We start from the raw sequence: 19689 nt of genomic DNA, 5'->3' as shown, positions 1-19689 counted from the left end.
TCTCCTGCTTCCCAGAATATGTGGTGTGAACTTTAGCAGTGCAAATGCTGAAATATGGAGGAGAGCTATACAGTCGTACCTCGGAAGTCGAACAGAATCCGTTCTGGAAGTCCGTTCAACTTCTGAAACATTCAACTTCCAAAGCGTGGCTTCTGATCGGCTGCAGGAAGCTCCTTCAGCCAATCGGAAGCCCTGTCAGACGTTCAGCTTCCAAAAGAATGTTCGAAAACTGGAACAATCACTTCCGGTTTTTGATCATTTGGGAGCCAGAATGTTCGATTCCCAAGGCATTCGGGAGCCGAGGTATGACTGTAGCTTAGTTGCAGTGCTGCTGCTTTACATACCAGAGGTCCCAGGTTCAATCCCCAATTTCTCCAGGTAGGACTGGGAGCACCCCCTGCCTGAAACACTGGAGAGCAGCTGCCAGTCAGTGCAGACAATACTGAACTAGATGGGCTAACAATCTGAACAATAGGCAGCCTTGTACTAGATCAGACCATTGAGCCATCCAGCCCAGTACCCCCTACAGTGTCTGGCAGTGTTTCTCCAGGGTTTCAGAATGGTGTCACTGTATAAGGCAGATTTGTCGGTTCCCACTATGGCTTTGGGTGACCCAGTTTCACACCTGCACATTCCCCATTGGCTGCCTGCAACATCAGGTGACAACTTGCCTATGCACCCAGCTAAAGAGATCTTAGTTGTTTATCTTTGAATATGAGGAAACACAGTACAATAGTTCTAAATAAAGAAAGCATCTGTTTTTTATATGCTGCACACTGTGCAGGAGCAGATAGGGTCTTAAAAAAGAATTTCCAGAGAGGGAGCCATGTGAGTCTGCTTGTCACATTAGTGAAACGCATTTTATTATGGCGTGATATGTATTTGTAAGAGGGACGCGGGTGGCACTGTGGGTTAAACCACACAGACTAGGGCTTGCCGATCGGAAAGTCAGCGGCTCAAATCCCTGTGATGGGGTGAGCTCCCATTGCTCGGTCCCAGCTCCTGCCAGCTTAGCAGTTCAAAAGCACGTCAAAGTCCAAGTAGATAAATAGGTACCGCTCCGGTGGGAAGGTAAACGGCATTTCCATGCGCTGCTCTGGTTTGCCAAAAGCGGCTTAGTCATGCTGGCCACATGGCCTGGAAGCTGTGCGCCGGCTCCCTCGGCCAATAAAGCAAGATGAGCGCCGCAACCCCAGAGTCGGTCACTACTGGACCTAATGGTCAGGGGTCCCTTTACCTTTACCTTTAAGTATTTGTGAGCTACGGCCTACTTCACTAGATGCACAGAGCGTCACTCTCAGTTGTCAGGTGTATACACACACACACACACACACACACACACACACACACACGTAAAGAGCTGTGCCCTTCTTGCTCTGCTCACTAAGCCCCCCCTGCACTTCCCTCCCCATTTACCCTCCAGAGCTTCTCCTTCCCACCCCGTGCAACTACTAAGCTCACTTTTCCCTTTTCCCAGTCCACTTCTTCATGGAAATCCAGGATTGTGATGCTGTGGCACCACAGATGAGGGTTGTGTGATGATGGCCTTACATTTTTATGTATATAGGAAGATAAAGGAGGAGGGGAGGAAATGCAAAGGCCGGAGTTGAATGGCAAAAGTACAGTCTGTGACAATTAGGTTCAATCAGGGGTAACCAATGGGTTTGCTGGAGTCCAACTCCCATTGGTTCCAACTGGCCAGGGTTGATGGGTATTGAGGTCCATCAGGGTCTGGAAGGTGCCACATTGGCTGCAAATGGATGCAAAATGACCACAGCAGCAGTAACTTTTCTTTTAAAAAAGAAAGTTTATTGAGCAACAAAAACAGACAATACACACAAAGAGAAAAACAAGCATATGAACAACAAAATGATATAGTTCAACATAAGGAGCTTTCAGTAAGAAAGTCAAAATAAAGAATCAGGAGTGAGTGAAATAGATACAATTATAAAATTATAATGACGTATAAAAACACAACTTACATTCTTCAGCGGAAATAGGAATAAATGAAAAGGGATTGCCTGTATTTATAGATACCACAAAATAAAATCACATCTCGAAGGCAGCCCATGTGACAACAGCAGTAACTGGTGATACTGGTGATAGAATTGTAGTGTTAGAAGGAACCCTGGGGATCATCTGGTCCAACCCCAGCAATGCAGGAATATGCAGTTGTCCCATATGGGGATTGAACCTGCAACCTTGGCATTATCAGCACCACGCTCTATCCAAGTGAGCTATCCATCTTGGCATCTGAGTAAAGTATAAGTGTAGCAAAATGAGCATAATGGTCCTTCACACTATTTGTGATTGGTGATATCACTCGTTGGCAGTGGTGAGTATATTAACATCTGCCATAGAACAGTAAACCATTGCCTCTGTTCACACCCAGATGAATAGAGTTGAACTTTTTGATAAGCTACAATTTATGAGCTTTAGCTGGAGCGTCTTTGATCTTTTTTCCAGGATACACACCTTAAGATAACAGGAAGGAGCGGCTGTCTTAAAGCGATCTTTGCTCTCTGTGGGTTTTTTTAAATAGTCAATATTAAATACAGCTTTAAAATGTTCTGGCCAATTAACTGGGGCACCCTTTGTCATTGTACAGCATGCTTTTTAATTGATCAGATGTCACAACCCTGATTCTAAATGGACTCCTAAATTAACTCATAAATTCCTCCTCCATCTCTAAATAGGGAATTACTAGGTAAGGCTTTCCCTTCCGAGCACACTATCTGCAAAACTTTATTCCAGCATTGGGAAAGAAGCTTCATTTACTGTAGCCAGAGATTCTAACCTGCAGTTACCCTTCCATTTGCTTCCTCATAGCTCATTTTTGCTTCTTTCTTTGGGTTATTTAAAGCCTGCCCAGTCTCAAAGTTCTTTCCCACCCTTTCAATACATATAGGCAGTGCTTTTTTGGGGGGAGGGAAGCAGGGCTACGCATACCCCTAAACATTTTGTGAATCTAAGTTTGGCCTTATCAAGGGGCAGTATTTCAATATGAGTAGGAAGATGAGAGTACCCCTAAACAGTCTTTTTATAGAAAAAAAGCACTGCATATATGCACCATAAAAATAGAATAAAAATTAGACAAGAATGTAGAGCGTGAAACTCCAGAGAACCTGTTGCTGCAATGTATTAAAGCTTCTGCGTAAGGAAGTTATTTATAACTGTTTTTAAGTGATGTACGGAACAAAGAATCCTGAGGGACAGGAGAAAATGTGGTGTTTTTAATTCCTGACCTGCTGGAAGGATTAATTTAGATTTTTTTTCCTTTTTAAAGAACAACTCTCTTCCAAACTGCATAACGAGGATTTCCCAAGTCTCCAAGCTGGACACTCGCCTTTGAGTTTCGACAACTTCATTTTTGGATATTAAATGTATCAGAAAGTAGATTTCTCGAAACGCCCGAGCAGCAGCCCAGAATGTACTGGTGCGTGGGAACAGAGGACTCTGAGGACGACAGCAAGAGAGACATGGCGGCACAAGACGGTAAATGAAACATCTTTCCTGCCTAAGGCAAATTCTGATAATTCCATGCAGCTGTATGCAAATATGTATATACTAGGGTATTTGAAATACCAAGCCCTCATAGCTCACAAACGGGATGAGATAAAAAAAAAAACAATTTAAACTTTGTTTGTATCATTCAACAAGTATACAAAATATTAAGAAAATTGGATGATGGGAAATGATCCATAATGAATTGGAAAAAATGTTTAAAAGTACTTTCCCCCCCAAAACCCCAGAGTCCTTTCTGTTGGGGATAATTCAGACTGAAATTCCCAGGTGTCAAAAAAGGTTATTTATGTATGCTACTACTGCTGCCCGTGTTTGGTTAGCCCCAAAATGGAAAACGAGCGAGGTCCCAACCAAAGAAGAATGGCAGCTTAAGTTGACAGAATATGCACAACTTGCAGACTTTAACATATAGAATAAGAGAACAAGAAGAACATACATTTAAAAAAGATTGGAAAAGTTTATTGAATATATAGGAAATAATTTTGTACAGCAGTAAGATATATTCAACAGTGTAAGTAAGTTTTGATGCAATAATGGAATACTGAATGGTATAGTTTTTATAAAATATGCAGGGATATATTGTAGCACCCTGCTTGTGGTTAACACTTAGCTGGAATGAAATATTCAACGCAGCAATAGAGAAATTAAAATAATAATTTATTTGTCAGACAAATAAATATGAGGCACAGTGGTATATGGTTACCAAGCTCTGGCCTGCCTCTTGCCATTCTGGCCAGCACTTATATTTCCTTAATCCAGCCCCCTTGCTCCTCCTGTGGCTGCCTCTGTCCAATCAGCCTGGTTGAAATTCCTATTGGCTGTTTGCTAGAACCAATCACAAAAGATACACCCATTTCCTCTCGCCCTTTTATGGGAATCAAAAAGCTATATATTCTTCTACCTATAAATGACAAATAAGTAGTAATATATCTTACATGTGTCTCAACAAGGAATCTTAATTACCAGCTCACTTCTTGCCCTCCTTGCCCTATTGCCTTCCAAAACAGATGATTAATCTTGAATTTTTATCTTAAACATATGTCAAGGATTTTGAGTTCACATCAACATTGAGAGATCTCCTTCATTTGAAGGTTTCTAAACAAAAGGCCTGACAACCATATATCAGGAGTGCTCGATGGCGTCTCCTGTCTGGCAAGGGGGGGCTGGTGGCTGACTTAATTTCAGGATAGTTACAACTCTTACAACTATATGAAATAAGAATCTAGCATTTCTTAAATCCTTTGCATAATTACATTTAAGCTAATATATTTAATACATAAATAACCTTTTAAAAGGAAAAGAAATCTTAAAAGGATCTTAGTTTAAGAAAGAAACAGCTTTAGAAAAGACTTCCCAAAAATGCTCTCTTTCTTTCTGCCAGCTCTTCTTCTCTTGTTTCTCAGCCTCAAAAATAGAAAGAAAGAAAACCTATTTTCTCCAGCCAAGCCAGTTGTCTTTTTCACTGCTCTTGACCTTCTTAACCTTAGGAAGAAGATATGACTCATTTTACTATTTATCCACCCTTAATTTGTAGGGTCAGTGTAACCTTGGCTGTCAGCCTGTAATTCCCTTTTTACGACTTTGAGAATTGTTTTCTGCTATAAATCAGGGGGGGCCCTTGTCTAGGAGAAAAACATTTTGCCAAGGTTCTTAGGCAGCTAGTCTTCTGCCTGGCATAAAACATTTGAAGATCTTTAAGCTGATTTTTTAAAATACAAGCCCTGATTAAACATATAAGCTTTAATAAAAATGCAAGCTTATGATTAGATGCCTCAATATATGATATGTAAAATGAACCATGGAAAGAGAAGAAGGGAAGCCATATTTTAAGGAAGTAAAATGAATATTTTAAATTGTAAAACAAAAAAATTAATTAAAAAATTATATACAGAAGAAAATTGGATGACACAAGGTAAAAAAAAAAAATCAGATCCCTTGATATATAACAACCTAACTTCATCATCAGTCTCCTCTTCCACAACCCTTGGGGTGAGGTCTTTTACTGCTGTCAGTCTCCGGCTCTGGAGACTGCTGACAAAATCACGGTGGAGAATAGAAGCGGAGGAGGCAGCCCTGTCTGTCTCTCCACCCTTCCTTCCAGTCTCACATCACTGCCCCCCTCAAAAGAAACCCATAGGGAAGGGCCAGCCAAAAAGCCCAGCCCAGCCCTCACCAACAGCAAGCTTGATTGCTCTTTCTGGCCACTTGCCAACACAATGGACAGCTTGCCCCAATCACAGCCCAGGTGAGCCACAGAGGAACAGGGAAGGCAGCCTAGGGCAGCTGTAGTTTGCTTAGGGTGCTGGGAATTATAGCTCTCTGAGGGGCCTCCAAGCAACTCTCGGCCCCATTAACTAACTACAGTTCCCAAGATTATTTGGTGGAAGCCACAACTCTTAAAGAGTGCTTAAAATACGCAGTGCTGATGTGAACAAGTTCTTCATAGGGCTTCACCAAATGACCTATTTATTGAGCATTAATTCTGATTTGTTTGCCAGGAGGCTGTATGATAATGATCATCCTGATTTGCTTGTGGGGTGTTTATACATCTTCCCAGTAACCATCTGTTCATTCCACGCTCTTCCACCCATTTCCTTGTCACTTTCCCAACAGCAAAAAGTCCATTTCTTTGTACAGTGGTACCTCGGGTTAAGAACTTAATTCGTTCTGGAGGTCTCTTCTTAACCTGAAACTGTTCTTAACCTGAGGTACCACTTTAGCTTAATGGGGCCTCCCGCTGCTGCCGCCGCACCACCGCCGCCTGATTTCTGTTCTCATCCTGAAGCAAAGTTCTTAACCCGAGGTACTATTTCTGGATTAGTGGAGTCTGTAACCTGAAGCGTCTGTAACCCGAGGTACAACTATAAAAGTGGATTTCTTTAATTCACTTCAATTGTGCAAATCTAAATTTCATGGCATGCCCTTGAATCCCTCCCACAAGGTACTGACAGTCCAGAGGTGCCCTTGTGATGTTCTGGCCCGATGCTAGAACTCATAGGGAAAGCAGCAAGGCGGGTTGAAGGTTGCCCCAGCTGAGCAACTTGCTCCAACAAAGGTCGGGAGCACACTGAGACCTTTTATACCTCTGTCCCAAGACTGCCTCCTCCTGGCTCCACCCCCTTGAGAGAACTTCAGAGCCTTCAAGCCTTCTGGCTTGAAGGCAGCCACTCCTCCTCTGTTCCATAGCCTCCCTCCTAGTGCACTCCTGGACTGCTGGAATGCAGTGGGCAGCATATGGCTTTTCAGGGAAAGATGGATCAGTCGATGGTTTTGGAGGTTCCTCTGTGAGTTATTAGGATGCGGGTGGCACTATGGGTTAAACCACAGAGCCTAGGACTTGCCGATCAGAAGGTTGGCGGTTCGAATCCCTGCAACAGGGTGAGCTCCCGTTGCTCAGTCACTGCTCCTGCCAACCTAGCAGTTCAAAGCTCATCAAAGTGCAAGTAGATAAATAGGTACCACTCCGGCGGGAAGGTAAACGGCGTTTCCATGCACTGCTCTGGTTCACCAGACGCGACTTAGTCATGCTGGCCACATGACCCCGAAGCTGTACGCCGGCTCCCTTGGCCAATAAAGTGAGATGAGCGCCGCAACCCCAGAGTCGGTCACGACTGGACCTAATGGTCAGGAGTCCCTTTACCTTTACCTTTTACTGGCAGTTATTGTCCAGCTACTTAATGCACACTGGTCTCTCTTTTTTCCCCAGTCAGCCTGAGCCCTTAACCCAGCACTCCCATCTAGAGCCCCTGTAGCCTCCAACTCAGTGTCTGGTTGACTGTTGGGTACAGGGATCATGGCACTGCCCATAGGTTGTGCCTCCAACCCAAAACACTCCCAATGCCCTCTTAAGGCCCCGTTTGAGCTAGCCCTAATTTCAGCCCTACTCCATCAAATCCAGATCCATTTACCTGCTCCCCCTCATGCTTTAATCAGGCAGCGACCTTACAAGCTGTCAGTCTCCCTCCCCACCTCCAGGAGAAGCCAGCAGACATCGCAGTCTGTGTCACAGCACCAGTGTGCAACGTGGGTGTCGCGTTATGGAAACCATGGCAGAAAGACGTTTTGTCTCGGCTCTGACAACGAAGGTCCTGCAAGAAAGCCATAAGGAAACCTTGCCAGCTGTACTTCTGGTGTTTGTGGATACGTCTCCGTTCTCACTCCTTTGCAGCCTGCAGTTCGTTAACGAGATATATTTATGAATGGGGAAGGGATGCGTTTTGGATGCTTGTGAGCCAGGCGTAAATGAAAGCTCTGACAGTGGTGCAATTGCAGATTTCCCTGAGCGATCGCAAAGAAATTCTGACTGGTTTTTATCCTGGTGCTTTTTAGCTTTTTATCAAAGGTCTTTTCTCACCGGGGATCACAGAGGGCTAGGGCAAATCCCTGTGTCTCCATGAGCGTGGATGGTATTTACTTTCTAGGCTTCTGTTTCCACCTCGCAGTGAGTCTATATCTTAAAATCTCTGTGTATGTACGTTTACGTGTTGAACCATGAACGTAATAATTACCGGATGCCTTAAAACAATAAGGTACTCTGAAAAAAAGGGAACTTATTACAAAGCATCTGACATTGTTATAACAATGAGCACTTTTTTTCCAGGGGGAGAATCTCTCCCAAATTTAGTGTTACATAGCAGGTGTGTTTCATCAGGGCATGACTGAGATTTGTTTCACTTTGAATATTGCTTTGTCAGAGGAATAGAGGACAAGAAACGATCAAGGCTATCACTCTGTGTGCATTTACCTTAGACTTAATCCAGATTAACTTTGTGGGAATTCCTTTCAGATAAGCATACGTGGGATTGGACTGTATAACTGGACTGCATCAGCAATTAGCAGCCACAATGGCTAAGCTCTGCCTCCACAGTCAGAGGCAATATGCCTCGGAATACCAGTTGCAGGATACTACCGTAGGAGGGGAGAGTCCTGCTTATGGGCTTCCCATAGGCATCTGGCTGGTTGTTTTGAGAACAGGATGCTTGGCTAGATAGGCCAGTGGCCTGATCCAGCGGGGTTCGTTTTATGTTGAACATCTCTGTGTATATCTGGGGTTGTTACCATTTGACCATCTCTTTGTATATCTGGGGTGGCCAACATGACGCCCTCCGGAGGTTTTAGGCTACAACTCCCATTATCCCTGACTATTAGCCACACTGGCTGAGGCTGATAGGAGTTGAAGTCCCAAAATCTGGGCAACACTGCATTGGCTATGCCCTGGTGTGCTTGATGCGGAATAAAATAGTACAGCTATTGTATAAGCAAAAGATGTCTGCACTGCAGGGGCTGATCCTCATGGTCCCTTCCTTACAGTTGGATGTGATTCTATGATTCCGTGACAATATTTGCCATGTTTCTTCAGACACACCTGCACTTTCCACTGCCAACCACTTACTGTCGCCAGGTTTTGCCCCAGGACAGGTGAAAGTGGAAGGTGGTCAAGGAGATTAGAGGATAGCTCCCAAGGGAGCTGAAGTGGCTGTCTTGAAGCATTTAGAGAGATGGAAAGAGGCTCTCAACATGGTCCTGCCAGTGCTATTTTTTCTAGGAAAACGTGCCGGAGCTCATGCATGCCTCCTTTTTTCTTATAATAGCAATGGTGCCCATCTGAGAGGTGCCAGAACTGAGTTCTGGGTGAGTTTCGGCTGAAAAAAAAAGCCCTGGGTGAAACTAATCTTTGTGCTGACTCTTTAAATGAGGATGGAGTTGATTTCTGTTCCACTTGCTGAGCTGTTTCCATTCGTTAACTTCCTCCAGGCGGCTTAATATATAATTTCCTGACAATGTCCCAGGCCCAGCTGTCGCTAAGCAATGTGTGAGGGCTCTACATCTTTAGATTACAGGTGTGAGTGTTCATTGGTGGTTCTCTCCATACAAAATTAGCATTTCACAGAGAAAGCTAATTTAGAACCCTAGGTTTCTAGGGTTCCTGTGTGCAAGGAGGATTTTTGCATGGAAGAGAGTTCAGTCATGTGAGACTCCCATCTGCAGCCTGAAGTGGTAGCAGCCCAGATGCAATTTTACACCTCCATAAGAACGAGAGATTGAGGTTGGCAAGGTTTTTTTTAAAGGCAGAATTTTTGCAGATTTGTGATAATTACATAGTACCCGTATGTTGCTTTAGAGTCTTCAATACTCATTACAAATCCTTACAGCAACCCTGTGACGTAGGTCAATAATAACATTTGAAGAGGGAAAATGAGGTGAGGTTGGAGCTTAGAGGGAGCAATCGAGGGAGCTCACAGCTATTGTGAGATTTTTTTAAAAACTGGGAATATCCTGGCTGTGGAAATTCACTTTGATACTGAACTGGGTTTACTTGGAGCAGAACGTTTTGATCATTATTCTTATTTAATTAGCACAAAGTACTGCTTAACTGAAAATCTGGGCTTAACCCTGCCCTTTTGCAGCCTGGAAGTGTTGTGTACATTTTGGAGTATGATCAACCGTGACTTGTTGTTACATAAAAATTATCAATTTGAATTGCAAATTCAGTCAAACAGGGAATGCAAAGAGAACATTGGTAATCACTCCAGGCAAGAACTCTCTGAGAATCCCTATTTGTCTTGTATTAAAGAGTTTGCAGAACTTCTGAAAAAGCTGTGTAACGTAATTGCATTGAATACTGCCTTCCCTTCCCCACCTGTGCTTTGAGTAATGGTCAGAGCCCCTCAAGAGGTCCTTTTCATTGTGCATTCGGGATTATTTGTTCTCAGGATGGTATCAGGGTGGTTATATGCGGCCCTGTTTTCAGTACTGTTTCTGCCTGCAAAAGTTCCGGGGCAGGCATACCACTTCGTTTCCAATCAGTTCACGTCTTGTAACTTCCTGCTGAAATCCTGCAAGCTTTCATGCCACAAATGCTTGGCTGAGAGAGTGGGGATCCAACTTTGGTTGTACTGTAGCTGAGTAATGCCCTTCTGGATGGTGGCAATACAATAGCATCAGGGCAGCTTTGCAGAAAAGCTAAGGAAATGGAATGGCGTGTGGACAGCCTGGTATAAATCCAGCACTAATGCACTGTTATTGTGTCAAAGACACAATAGCAGTGTGTCTTTGCAGGATATACCCACCAAAAGAGAGAGAGGGTGAGAGAGCTACCAGTCTGGAGGGTGTTTAGTATGTGTATACAGTCGTAGTGTGTATGTATTTATTTTGCGCCCATCTGGCTGGGCTTCCCCAGCCACTCTGGGCTGCTTCCAGCAAAATACTAAAATACAATAATTCATCAAATATTAAAAGCTTCCCTAAACAGTACCTTGGATCTCAAACACCTTGGCTCCCAAACAAATCAGCTCCTGAATGCCGCAAACCCTAAAGTGAATTTTCCGGTTTTCGAATGTTCTTTTGGAACCTGAACGTCTGAGAGGGCTTCCGTGGCTTCTGATTGGCTGCAGGAGCTTCCTGCAGCCAATCAGAAGCCACGCTTTGGTTCCCGAACATTTTGGAAGTCGAACAGAGTTCCGGAACGGATTCTGTTTGACTTCCAAGATACGACTGTATTGGGGTACCGGAATGGAATTATATTTGAAGTGGGGAGCTAAGCATGGTGGTGGCAGATCCCGTGTTTATGTGTTATGTACTGAAGTTCTCACCCTGGACCAGCAGGGGGATACTGTAGATAGTTATGCAAATAAGGGATCAAAAGTGATGTTCAGTGATTGGATAGTTTTAGAAAATTGTTACAGTTAAGTTGTACTGGAGCTCTATATAAGCAGGCTGACTGAACCCTTCAGTTCAGTTCTGTCCTGGCCTGTGAATAAACAAGATCTGTTTGAAGAATCGCTGTGTCATCTGATATGTTCACCCACAACTTAACATTATGTATGTACAGTGGTACTTCGGGTTAAGAACTTAATTGGTTGCAGAGGTCCGTTCTTAACCTGAAACTGTTCTTAACCCGAAGCACCACTTTAGCTAATGGGGCCTCCTGCTGCCTTCGCGCCACCGGAGCACAATTTCTGTTCTCATCCTGAAGCAAAGTTCTTAACCCAAGGTACTATTTCTGGGTTAGTGGAGTCTGTAACCTGAAGCGTCTGTAACCTGAAGCGTATGTAACCCAAGGTACCACTGTATTTATTTAGTTTATATCTCCAAAAAAAGCTAGGGCTGCAAACACACAATTGAAAGATATTAAAACGATTGAAACACAATGGCATAATGGGGAAAATCTTTGCGTAAGATAACTCGCTGGCTGTTAACAAGACACAGCAAACATGGGATAGCTGTATAAAGAACAGGCTAAGGAAAGCATCTCCTATTAAAAATATTCAGAGTGGTTTAGCAGTCAGTTCCTTCGTCCCAGAAAACTCTGGGAATTGTAGCTCTCCCAGGCGCAATAGGGGTCTCCCAACCGACCTTCACCAACTGCAGTTTCCAGGATGGGGCATGCGAATGGAGAGCCATGAGTGTTTTAACTTGTACCATGTTGCTTTAAATGTATCGCGCTCATGACAAAAGCAGTGTCCAGTGATTTGAAGAGGTTAGGGTCTCCTGGGGTCTGAGTGAGGGAAGTTGGTAATGAATTTAGCCGCAAAGTTTCGGGCTGAGGTCGAGCTCCGGCAACTGATGGCTGACTACTTATTCCGATGTCCAGCAATTGCCTTCTCCATATTTGTATTTTTATTTTTTGCTGGCTACATTTTCAGGGGCTTTGATCCCCTATTCCCTTTGTGCAGGCAAATCTGCCTTGGAAATGCAACATGAAAGGGCTTGTCAAGTGAAGAGCTGTTTACCTTTATGCATGTTTCATGAATGCATCTGAATTTAGGAGTGGGAGGGGAGAACTGACAGTGACATTGGAACAGGATTTGCTTACAGTTTTAAGAATATTTGCAGACTCCCAGGACTGGGCTGAGGCCAGGAGGCAAGATACACAGCCTAACTTCCACCCCAGAGCTGAGTCATTTTCAGTTTTTTCATCACCTTCTTTCTTGACATTTTATTAAGAAAGCAAGCTGGGATGTGGGTGGTGTAGCCTGGCAACTAGCCGAAGAGATCAGGAAAATTCCCGGAAAACAGACCCATGGAGATTTGAAGTTCAGGGCGGGTCAGGCAAGCAAGAACAAAGCAAAGAGAGAAGAACATTGCTGAGGAACCTGCTAGCTTAGGGTTGTGGATCCACAAGTATTATTGAAAAGCACTGAAAGTAACTGAGGTTATTACCCCTCCCCCCAGCCCACACATCCTGGCCTTAAGCCAATTAGATTTATATGTCTGGATTTTCCCGGACACAACTGGGATTTCAAAGGCAAAATTGACGTCCGGGGGGGATTTCCGAAAGGCGGCACTTTTTCCTGGATCTTAGGCAAATCAGTTGAAAAAGCTCAACAACTTTTGGGGTACCCTGGTTTTTACAATTTTGAAATATGGCAACCCTAAATTAGAATGTTTTCACTGTTTTAGAATATTTCTGTTCTCTCTTTGTTTCCTTAAATTGTGGATACATTCACTGCCCTGGGCTCCCTTAGGAGGAAAGACGGGATAGAAATTCAATAATAATATTATTATAATTTATTATTTATACCTCGCCCATCTGGCTGGGTTTCCCCAGCTACTCTGGGCGGCTCCCAACCAAATGTTAAAAACACAATACAGCATTTAAAACTTCCCTAAACAGGGCTGCCTTCAGATGTCTTTTAAAAGTAAGATAGTTGCTTATTGCCTTGACATCTGATGGGAGGGCGTTCCGCAGGGCAGGTGTCCCTACCAAGGCCCTCTGCCTGGTTCCATTTAACTTTGCTTCTCGCAGCGAGGGAACTGCCAGAAGGCCCTCGGCGCTGGACCTCAGCGTCTGGGCAGAACGATGGGGGTGGAGATGCTCCTTCAGGTATACTGGACTGAGGCCGTTTAGGGCTTTAAAGGTCAGCACCAACACTTTGAATTGTGCTCGGAAACATACTGGGAGTTTTAAAGTACAATAAGAGTTTTAAACACGAGCACCAGCATTTTGAATTGAGACTTATTACAGGCCAGCGCAGTTTTAAAGCGCTGGTGGCAGTGAGATAAGTCTCCAGATCCCCAATTCTGCCCCAATTAGCAACCTATTTTGAACAGTTTCCAAACAAAATGTGTGTCTCGGGACAGTGCCTTCTATAGTGGTAACTTGGGTAGAGTACTTAATTCGTTCCAGAGGTCTGTTCTTAACCTGAAACTGTTCTTAACCTGAAGCATAACTTTAGCTAATGGGGCCTCCTGCTGCTGCCGCGCCACCGGAGCACGATTTCCGTTCTCATCCTGAAGCAAAGTTCTTAACCCGAGGTACCATTTCTCGGTTAGCGGAGTCTGTAACCTGAAGCGTATGTAACCTGAAGCATATGTAACCCGAGGTACCACTGTATCTGCATCTCGCAGAGGGAAGTGGAGCAGCGATCAGGCAAGCTGGCGTGTCTGTCATAACTGCCTGTAATATGCCTGAATAGGCTTCCAAACAGCATCAAGGGTCTGTGGCTGCAGACACACCGTACTTTTAAAGCTCACAGCTTCCTCCAAAAAAACAACAACAACACCTTGGGTTTTTTTATTTTTAAAAAGGGTGCTGGGAATTGTAGCTCTGTGATGGTTGAACTACAGTTCCCAGGATGCTTTGTGTGGGTAGTCATATGTTTTAAATGTATGGTGTGTGGTCAAGTATCAAACATTTGCAGGTCAAGGATCAACATGGACAGCTGTACTTCGCTACAGGAGCCATGTATCATCTGGAGATATTTTAATTCTACAAGGTGGGGGACATTGGTTTGTAGGTTGTTTCGTTCTTGTTTTCAATCATGTATTTTGTGCTTTTATATTGTATATTTACATTGTGAACTGCCCTAAGAGCTGCAGATGAAGTTCAGTGGTACCTCGGGTTACATACACTTCAGGTTACAGACTCCGTTAACCCAGAAATATTGCTTCAGGTTAAGAACTTTGCTTCAGGATGAGAACAGAAATTGTGCTCCGGCAGTGCGGCAGCAGCAGGAGGCCCCATTAGCTAAAGTGGTGCTTCAGGTTAAGTATGGACCTCTGGAACGAATTAAGTACTTAACCCGAAGTACCACTGTATACAAATTAAATAAATAGTCAAACAAACAAACAAACAAACTACAAAGAAGAGCATCAACGCAACAGTCCAGCTACAGTTTCAGGAAGTTTATAATGTTCGAAGTTTTATTCTGTTTTTAATGTTCTGTTGAAAGCTGCCCAGAATGGCTGGGGAAACCCAGCCAGATGGGCAGGGTAGAAATAATAAATTATTATTATACATTATTATTACAATTCCAGATACAAAGTTATCCAGAATGCCTTCCCACTTTCATTATTGTTATTTTAAATAAAACTTATCTTTAACCGTGGTCACAGCCATTCCACACACCTAAAGCACATGGCTTTTTTGAAAGCATCCTGTGAACTGTAGTTTGTTCAGGGTACTCAGAACCATAGAAGAGTTTGGATTTGATATCCCGCTTTATCACTACCCGAAGGAGTCTCAAAGCGGCTAACATTCTCTTTTCTCTTCCTCCCCCACAACAAACACTCTGTGAGGTGAGTGGGGCTGAAAGACTTCAGAGAATTGTGACTGGCCCAAGGTCACCCAGCATGTGGAGGAGCGGGGAAGCGAACCCGGTTCACCAGATTACAAGTCCACTGCTCTTAACCACTACACCACCCTGGCTCTCACAGGGTAAACTACAGTTCCCTGGATGGGGGGGGAGGGGTTCATGTGCTTTAAACAGATTGCATGTATGCAGCCAATTTCTGTTGCCTTGGGAGCATTTGCAGAGCAGGGAGTGTGCATGAAGTACCTGCAGAAATCGCCTCTGCTGTTGTGCAATTGTTTACGACCTGCTGTTTTTTTGGATGCTGTAATTCAAATCTTATCGAAACAGTCCTGCCCAGTGGTGCCGTGCATTTGGGACAGAAGTCCAGGGCGCCACCAGCAGAGTGTGAACCTAACAAGAATGTGAACCTATCCTCTGAACCTAACAAGACCAGCTTCCCAAATTGTGTGGAGTACATGAAGCAGAATGGTGCCAGCTAAAGGGGGGCACGAGACCAGCCAAGCCCAGAGTTTATATTTGCCTTTCTGCACCACTAATCCTTCTCATATTTACTCAGAAATATGTTCTGTGTGCAACAATGTTTACTTGCCAGGTAAGTGTGCCTGGGATTTCAGACTCCCTATGCAAATCATCGCTTGGAAGTAAATCTTGATTAAGCAAACTCCTTAGTAAGTGGTTTGATATATTTTTTTAAGGGTTTCAGCCTAAATCTAGTTTAATTTTCATACATCTGCATCAATATACTTCGTTATTTCTTGAAATCCGTGAACACACCCGCTGCTTTCTTTTTCTGGCTTGCTCATCTTCTGATCAATCAAGTATTGGAACAGGAAAAGGTTAATCCAATAAATTGCAGCTCCAGCCATCTGGTGTCATGCAGGACTTTGATGTCTGAGGTAACCCTGCAAGCTCTCCCTCCCCCCCCCCTCCACCCCACTCCCATTTTTCTGCAGCTTATTTATCTCAGAACCCACAGCTTGGGTTTCACTGCAAGGGGACACAGAGATGTCCATTAACCACCAAAGCGAAAAATTATCTGTAATGATTTCAGACCAAGGTTTCCTTTTCAGCCACAAGGTGCTAAGAGCATGGGAGAGCGCATGGGGAGCGTTCCTTGCAGTATGTGATGGGTTAATGGCCTTTTAGCTTACATTGGACTTTGCGGATTGCGCTGCCTCAAATCTGACTTAAAATTCAGAGGGGTTTGGAGCTGCTTTTCCGAATAATGACAAGGTGAGTTCCCTGCGCGAGGTGGCCCTTGGATGGAGATTGCAATGGAAGCAGCTCCATTTTCCTTGACTTTGTGTTTTATCATATATATAGTTATTTCCTGCAAATAAAAATGGGGGGGGGGGGGGGAATTGTAAATCCATCCAGAGAAGCATTCAGAGTGCTAAATAAAGGCAATAAGAGATGGTGATAAAAGCCTTCAAAGTGGGTATTTCAGAACTCTAGAATTCTTAAAACGACTCGCATTGATGTCACACAAATCAAGAGTTATGCTTTATATTTAGAGAATGACAGACAGTTGGGCTTTTCCCCCACTAAAGAATGCTACTCTGTCATTTTAATGTTCATGCCATAAAGCGGGGGGGGGGGGGTTGCGCAGATTTCAGGCATAATAGGGGATGTTTGCTTGGGCTTTTGTTCGTAGAACCCCATGTTCTACCAGAAGGCATGCAGTTAGATCAGGGTGCCTCTGAGCACATTCTGAGCTGAGGAATTGGTGTTCAGTACCAGAACTGAACCATTCTCTCTCTCTCTCTCTCTCTCTCTCTCACACACACACACTCCTGGTTATTGTCCTTCATTTTAGCAGCATACTTTAACTGGGAAAAGTCATTTTGTTGGTGTTATTGCCATTGTTAAACAGTTGGGAATCAGGTACTTTTCCTGACCTATTGCACATCACCGAGAGATCTACCACCTCCTCCCAATGTAAAGAATATGTGAGTTGCAATGTGCAGTTTATCACAATTCCTCTGTTTTTTGTCCCTTAGTACACTAGCCTTAAGGATAGCTTGCAAAACAAGCCAATCGATATAAGATTCACCTCATCCTTTTGGCTAAAGGGGGCTTCTTCAAAGCCTAGTTTTAGTCAGAAGATGGGACCCTGCAGACACTAAGGAACACCTCTGCACAAGAGCTTTGCCCACAGATGCCAGCTTTGCAGTCCATGAATTAAGCTCTATAACAAAATTTTATTTCTTTCTGTGTTTGCGTAATGCATTTAATTATGCTTTAACATAATTTTTTCAGCTACTCTTTGAGATTCATGCAAATGCTGTTGGGTTGTTTTGCACTGTTGAAACTAGGTTAAACGCAGAGCTGGAGCACAACGGAATTAAAAACTGCTTATATTATCAGAGCGGGGTTTTTCCAGGAAGTGGGGGAATATTGCATTTTAAATCCTGTCTCTTAAAACTCCGTGCTCAAGTTTTTCCTCCTGCCTATCACTGTCTTTGGGTGTGCCTTATAGATCAGCCTTAATCAACCTAGTACCTTCCAGATTTCTTGCGCAGCTGAATGTCTGAAGGGCACCATGTTTGTATAGGCTGCTATAGACCAACAAGCACAATGGCATGTGTAGAGAGAGAGAGAGAGAGAGAGCACCGTGGTAAAGGTAAAGGGACCCCTGACCATTAGGTCCAGCCGTGACCGACTCTGGAGTTGTGGCGCTCATCTCGCTTTATTGGCCAAGGGAGCCAGTGTACAGCTTCCGGGTCATGTGGCCAGCATGACTAAGCCGCTTCTGGTGAACCAGAGCAGCACACGGAAACGCCATTTACCTTCCCACCAGAGCGGTACCTATTTATCTACTTGCACTTTGACATGCTTTCGAACTGCTAGGTTGGCAGGAGCAGCGACTGAGCAACGGGAGCTCACCCCATCACGGGGATTTGAACTGCCGACCTTCTGATCAGCAAGTCCTAGGCTCTGTGGTTTAACACACAGCACCACCCGCGTCCGTGGTAGCTGCCCCCAAATGACAGGTTGTCCTTGGAGGCTCACCAGAATCTGGGCCTGATCAACTTCTGTAGCAAGCTTAAGATATCTGTTGATAAAGCTTTCAGTATGTAGGGTTAATGTTAGGAGCAAGAGAGGAATGGAATTTTGATAAGCTTTCATTGAATGGAGCTATGTATCCTCATAAGATGCATCATATTACTAGAGTTTATTTTATGGCTCTCCTTACTTTGCCCAATTTATTTTTGCTTCTTTACCAACAGAGAGGGTGAAGGATTTGTTTCAGATGCTGAAGTTCATTGCAAATTTTAACATGCTAGATCCATTATATTACTGGTAATATTAATAAAAAGGGACGCGGGTGGCGCTGTGGGTAAAAGCCTCAGCGCCTAGGGCTTGCCGATTGAAAGGTCGGCGGTTCGAATCCCCGCGGCGGGGTGCGCTCCCGCTGCTCAGTCCCAGCGCCTGCCAACCTAGCAGTTCGAAAGCACCTCCGGGTGCAAGTAGATAAATAGGGACCGCTTACCAGCGGGAAGGTAAACGGCGTTTACGTGTGCGGCTCTGGCTCGCCAGAGCAGCGATGTCACGCTGGCCACGTGACCCGGAAGTGTCTCTGGACAGCGCTGGCCCCTGGCCTCTTGAGTGAGATGGGCGCACAACCCCAGAGTCTGTCAAGACTGGCCCATACGGGCAGGGGTACCTTTACCTTTACCTTTTAATATTAATAAAACCTCAGCCTCCACCCTCCTTCCAACCCACTCTCAGTCAAACCCTGGAATTTAAGATTTCACCAGGCATAGTTTTGCAAATGAATACCAGGAGCCCAGCCATCTCTTAACCTGCCCAACAGAGCAGAACTTTTTGCCTGCTGCCCAGCCTTAGATTTGAGTGCCCCTTTTCTGTCAGAGGGACTGGGGCGCTTTTATGTTGTGTCAGCTGTGGGCAGAAATAGCAGTTAGAACCTGGTTGAGTGACAGAGACCTAGCTACCATATAAATTTTCAATAATGCCCCACACAGAGATACTACATCTGAGGCATTGTGGGAAATTGGAATGGCAGATAGACATGGCCACCTGGCACTGTGTTGAATACTAAACTGCAAGAAGTGAGCTTACAAGGAACTGGGCACAGGGCCTTCTCGGTAGATGTCAAGGAAATAAACAAATACAGTGGTACCTCAGGTTACATACGCTTCAGCTTACAGACTCCACTAACCCAGAAATAGTGCTTCAGGTTAAGAACTTTGCTTCAGGATGAGAACAGAAATCGTGCTCCCGCGGTGCAGCAGCAGCAGGAGGCCCCATTAGCTAAAGTGGTGCTTCAGGGTGAGAACAGTTTCAGGTTAAGTACGGACCTCCAGAACGAATTAAGTACTTAACCTGAGGTACCACTGTATCTGACTTTTGGAAGACATCTGAAGGCAGCCCTGTTTAGGGAAGTTTTAAATGTTTGATGTTTTATCATGTTTTTAATATTCTGTTGGGAGCCGTCCAGAGTGGCTGGGGAAACCCAACCCAATGGGTGGGGTAGAAATAATATTGTTGTTGTTGTTGTTGTTAACTGGAGGAAAGGAGGGCAGACATCAAGGGTGGGCCCTTCCTTGGACCTCAGCATCTACCCAAGAATTCAGGGTAAGGTGGTGCTGGCACCCCGCTGAAG

At 44.3% G+C, this 19689-nt stretch overlaps 1 protein-coding gene across 2 annotated transcripts in view; it reads left to right on the top strand.

Moving 5' to 3' along the window:
- Positions 1 to 3361: 3361 nt before the first annotated feature.
- LRRK1 (leucine rich repeat kinase 1) overlaps positions 3362 to 19689 on the top strand; it is a 73304-nt gene continuing 56976 nt past the window's right edge. Inside the window, exon 1 of one of the 2 annotated variants that reach the window (XM_079954151.1) lies at positions 3362 to 3495. In XM_079954151.1, coding sequence (XP_079810277.1) covers positions 3429 to 3495 — 67 coding nt within the window. In that variant the 5' untranslated portion in view covers positions 3362 to 3428. Of the gene's footprint in view, positions 3496 to 7659; positions 7967 to 19689 lie in introns of those variants that run through there. The other variant, XM_079954152.1, reaches the window with a different exon arrangement.

Source organism: Podarcis cretensis, assembly GCF_951804945.1.
Source record: "Podarcis cretensis genome assembly, chromosome: 14".
Taxonomy (NCBI): Eukaryota; Metazoa; Chordata; class Lepidosauria; order Squamata; family Lacertidae; genus Podarcis; species Podarcis cretensis.
The sequence above is the reverse complement of the archived record's forward strand: the minus strand, read 5'-3'. Positions and strand labels throughout refer to the sequence as shown.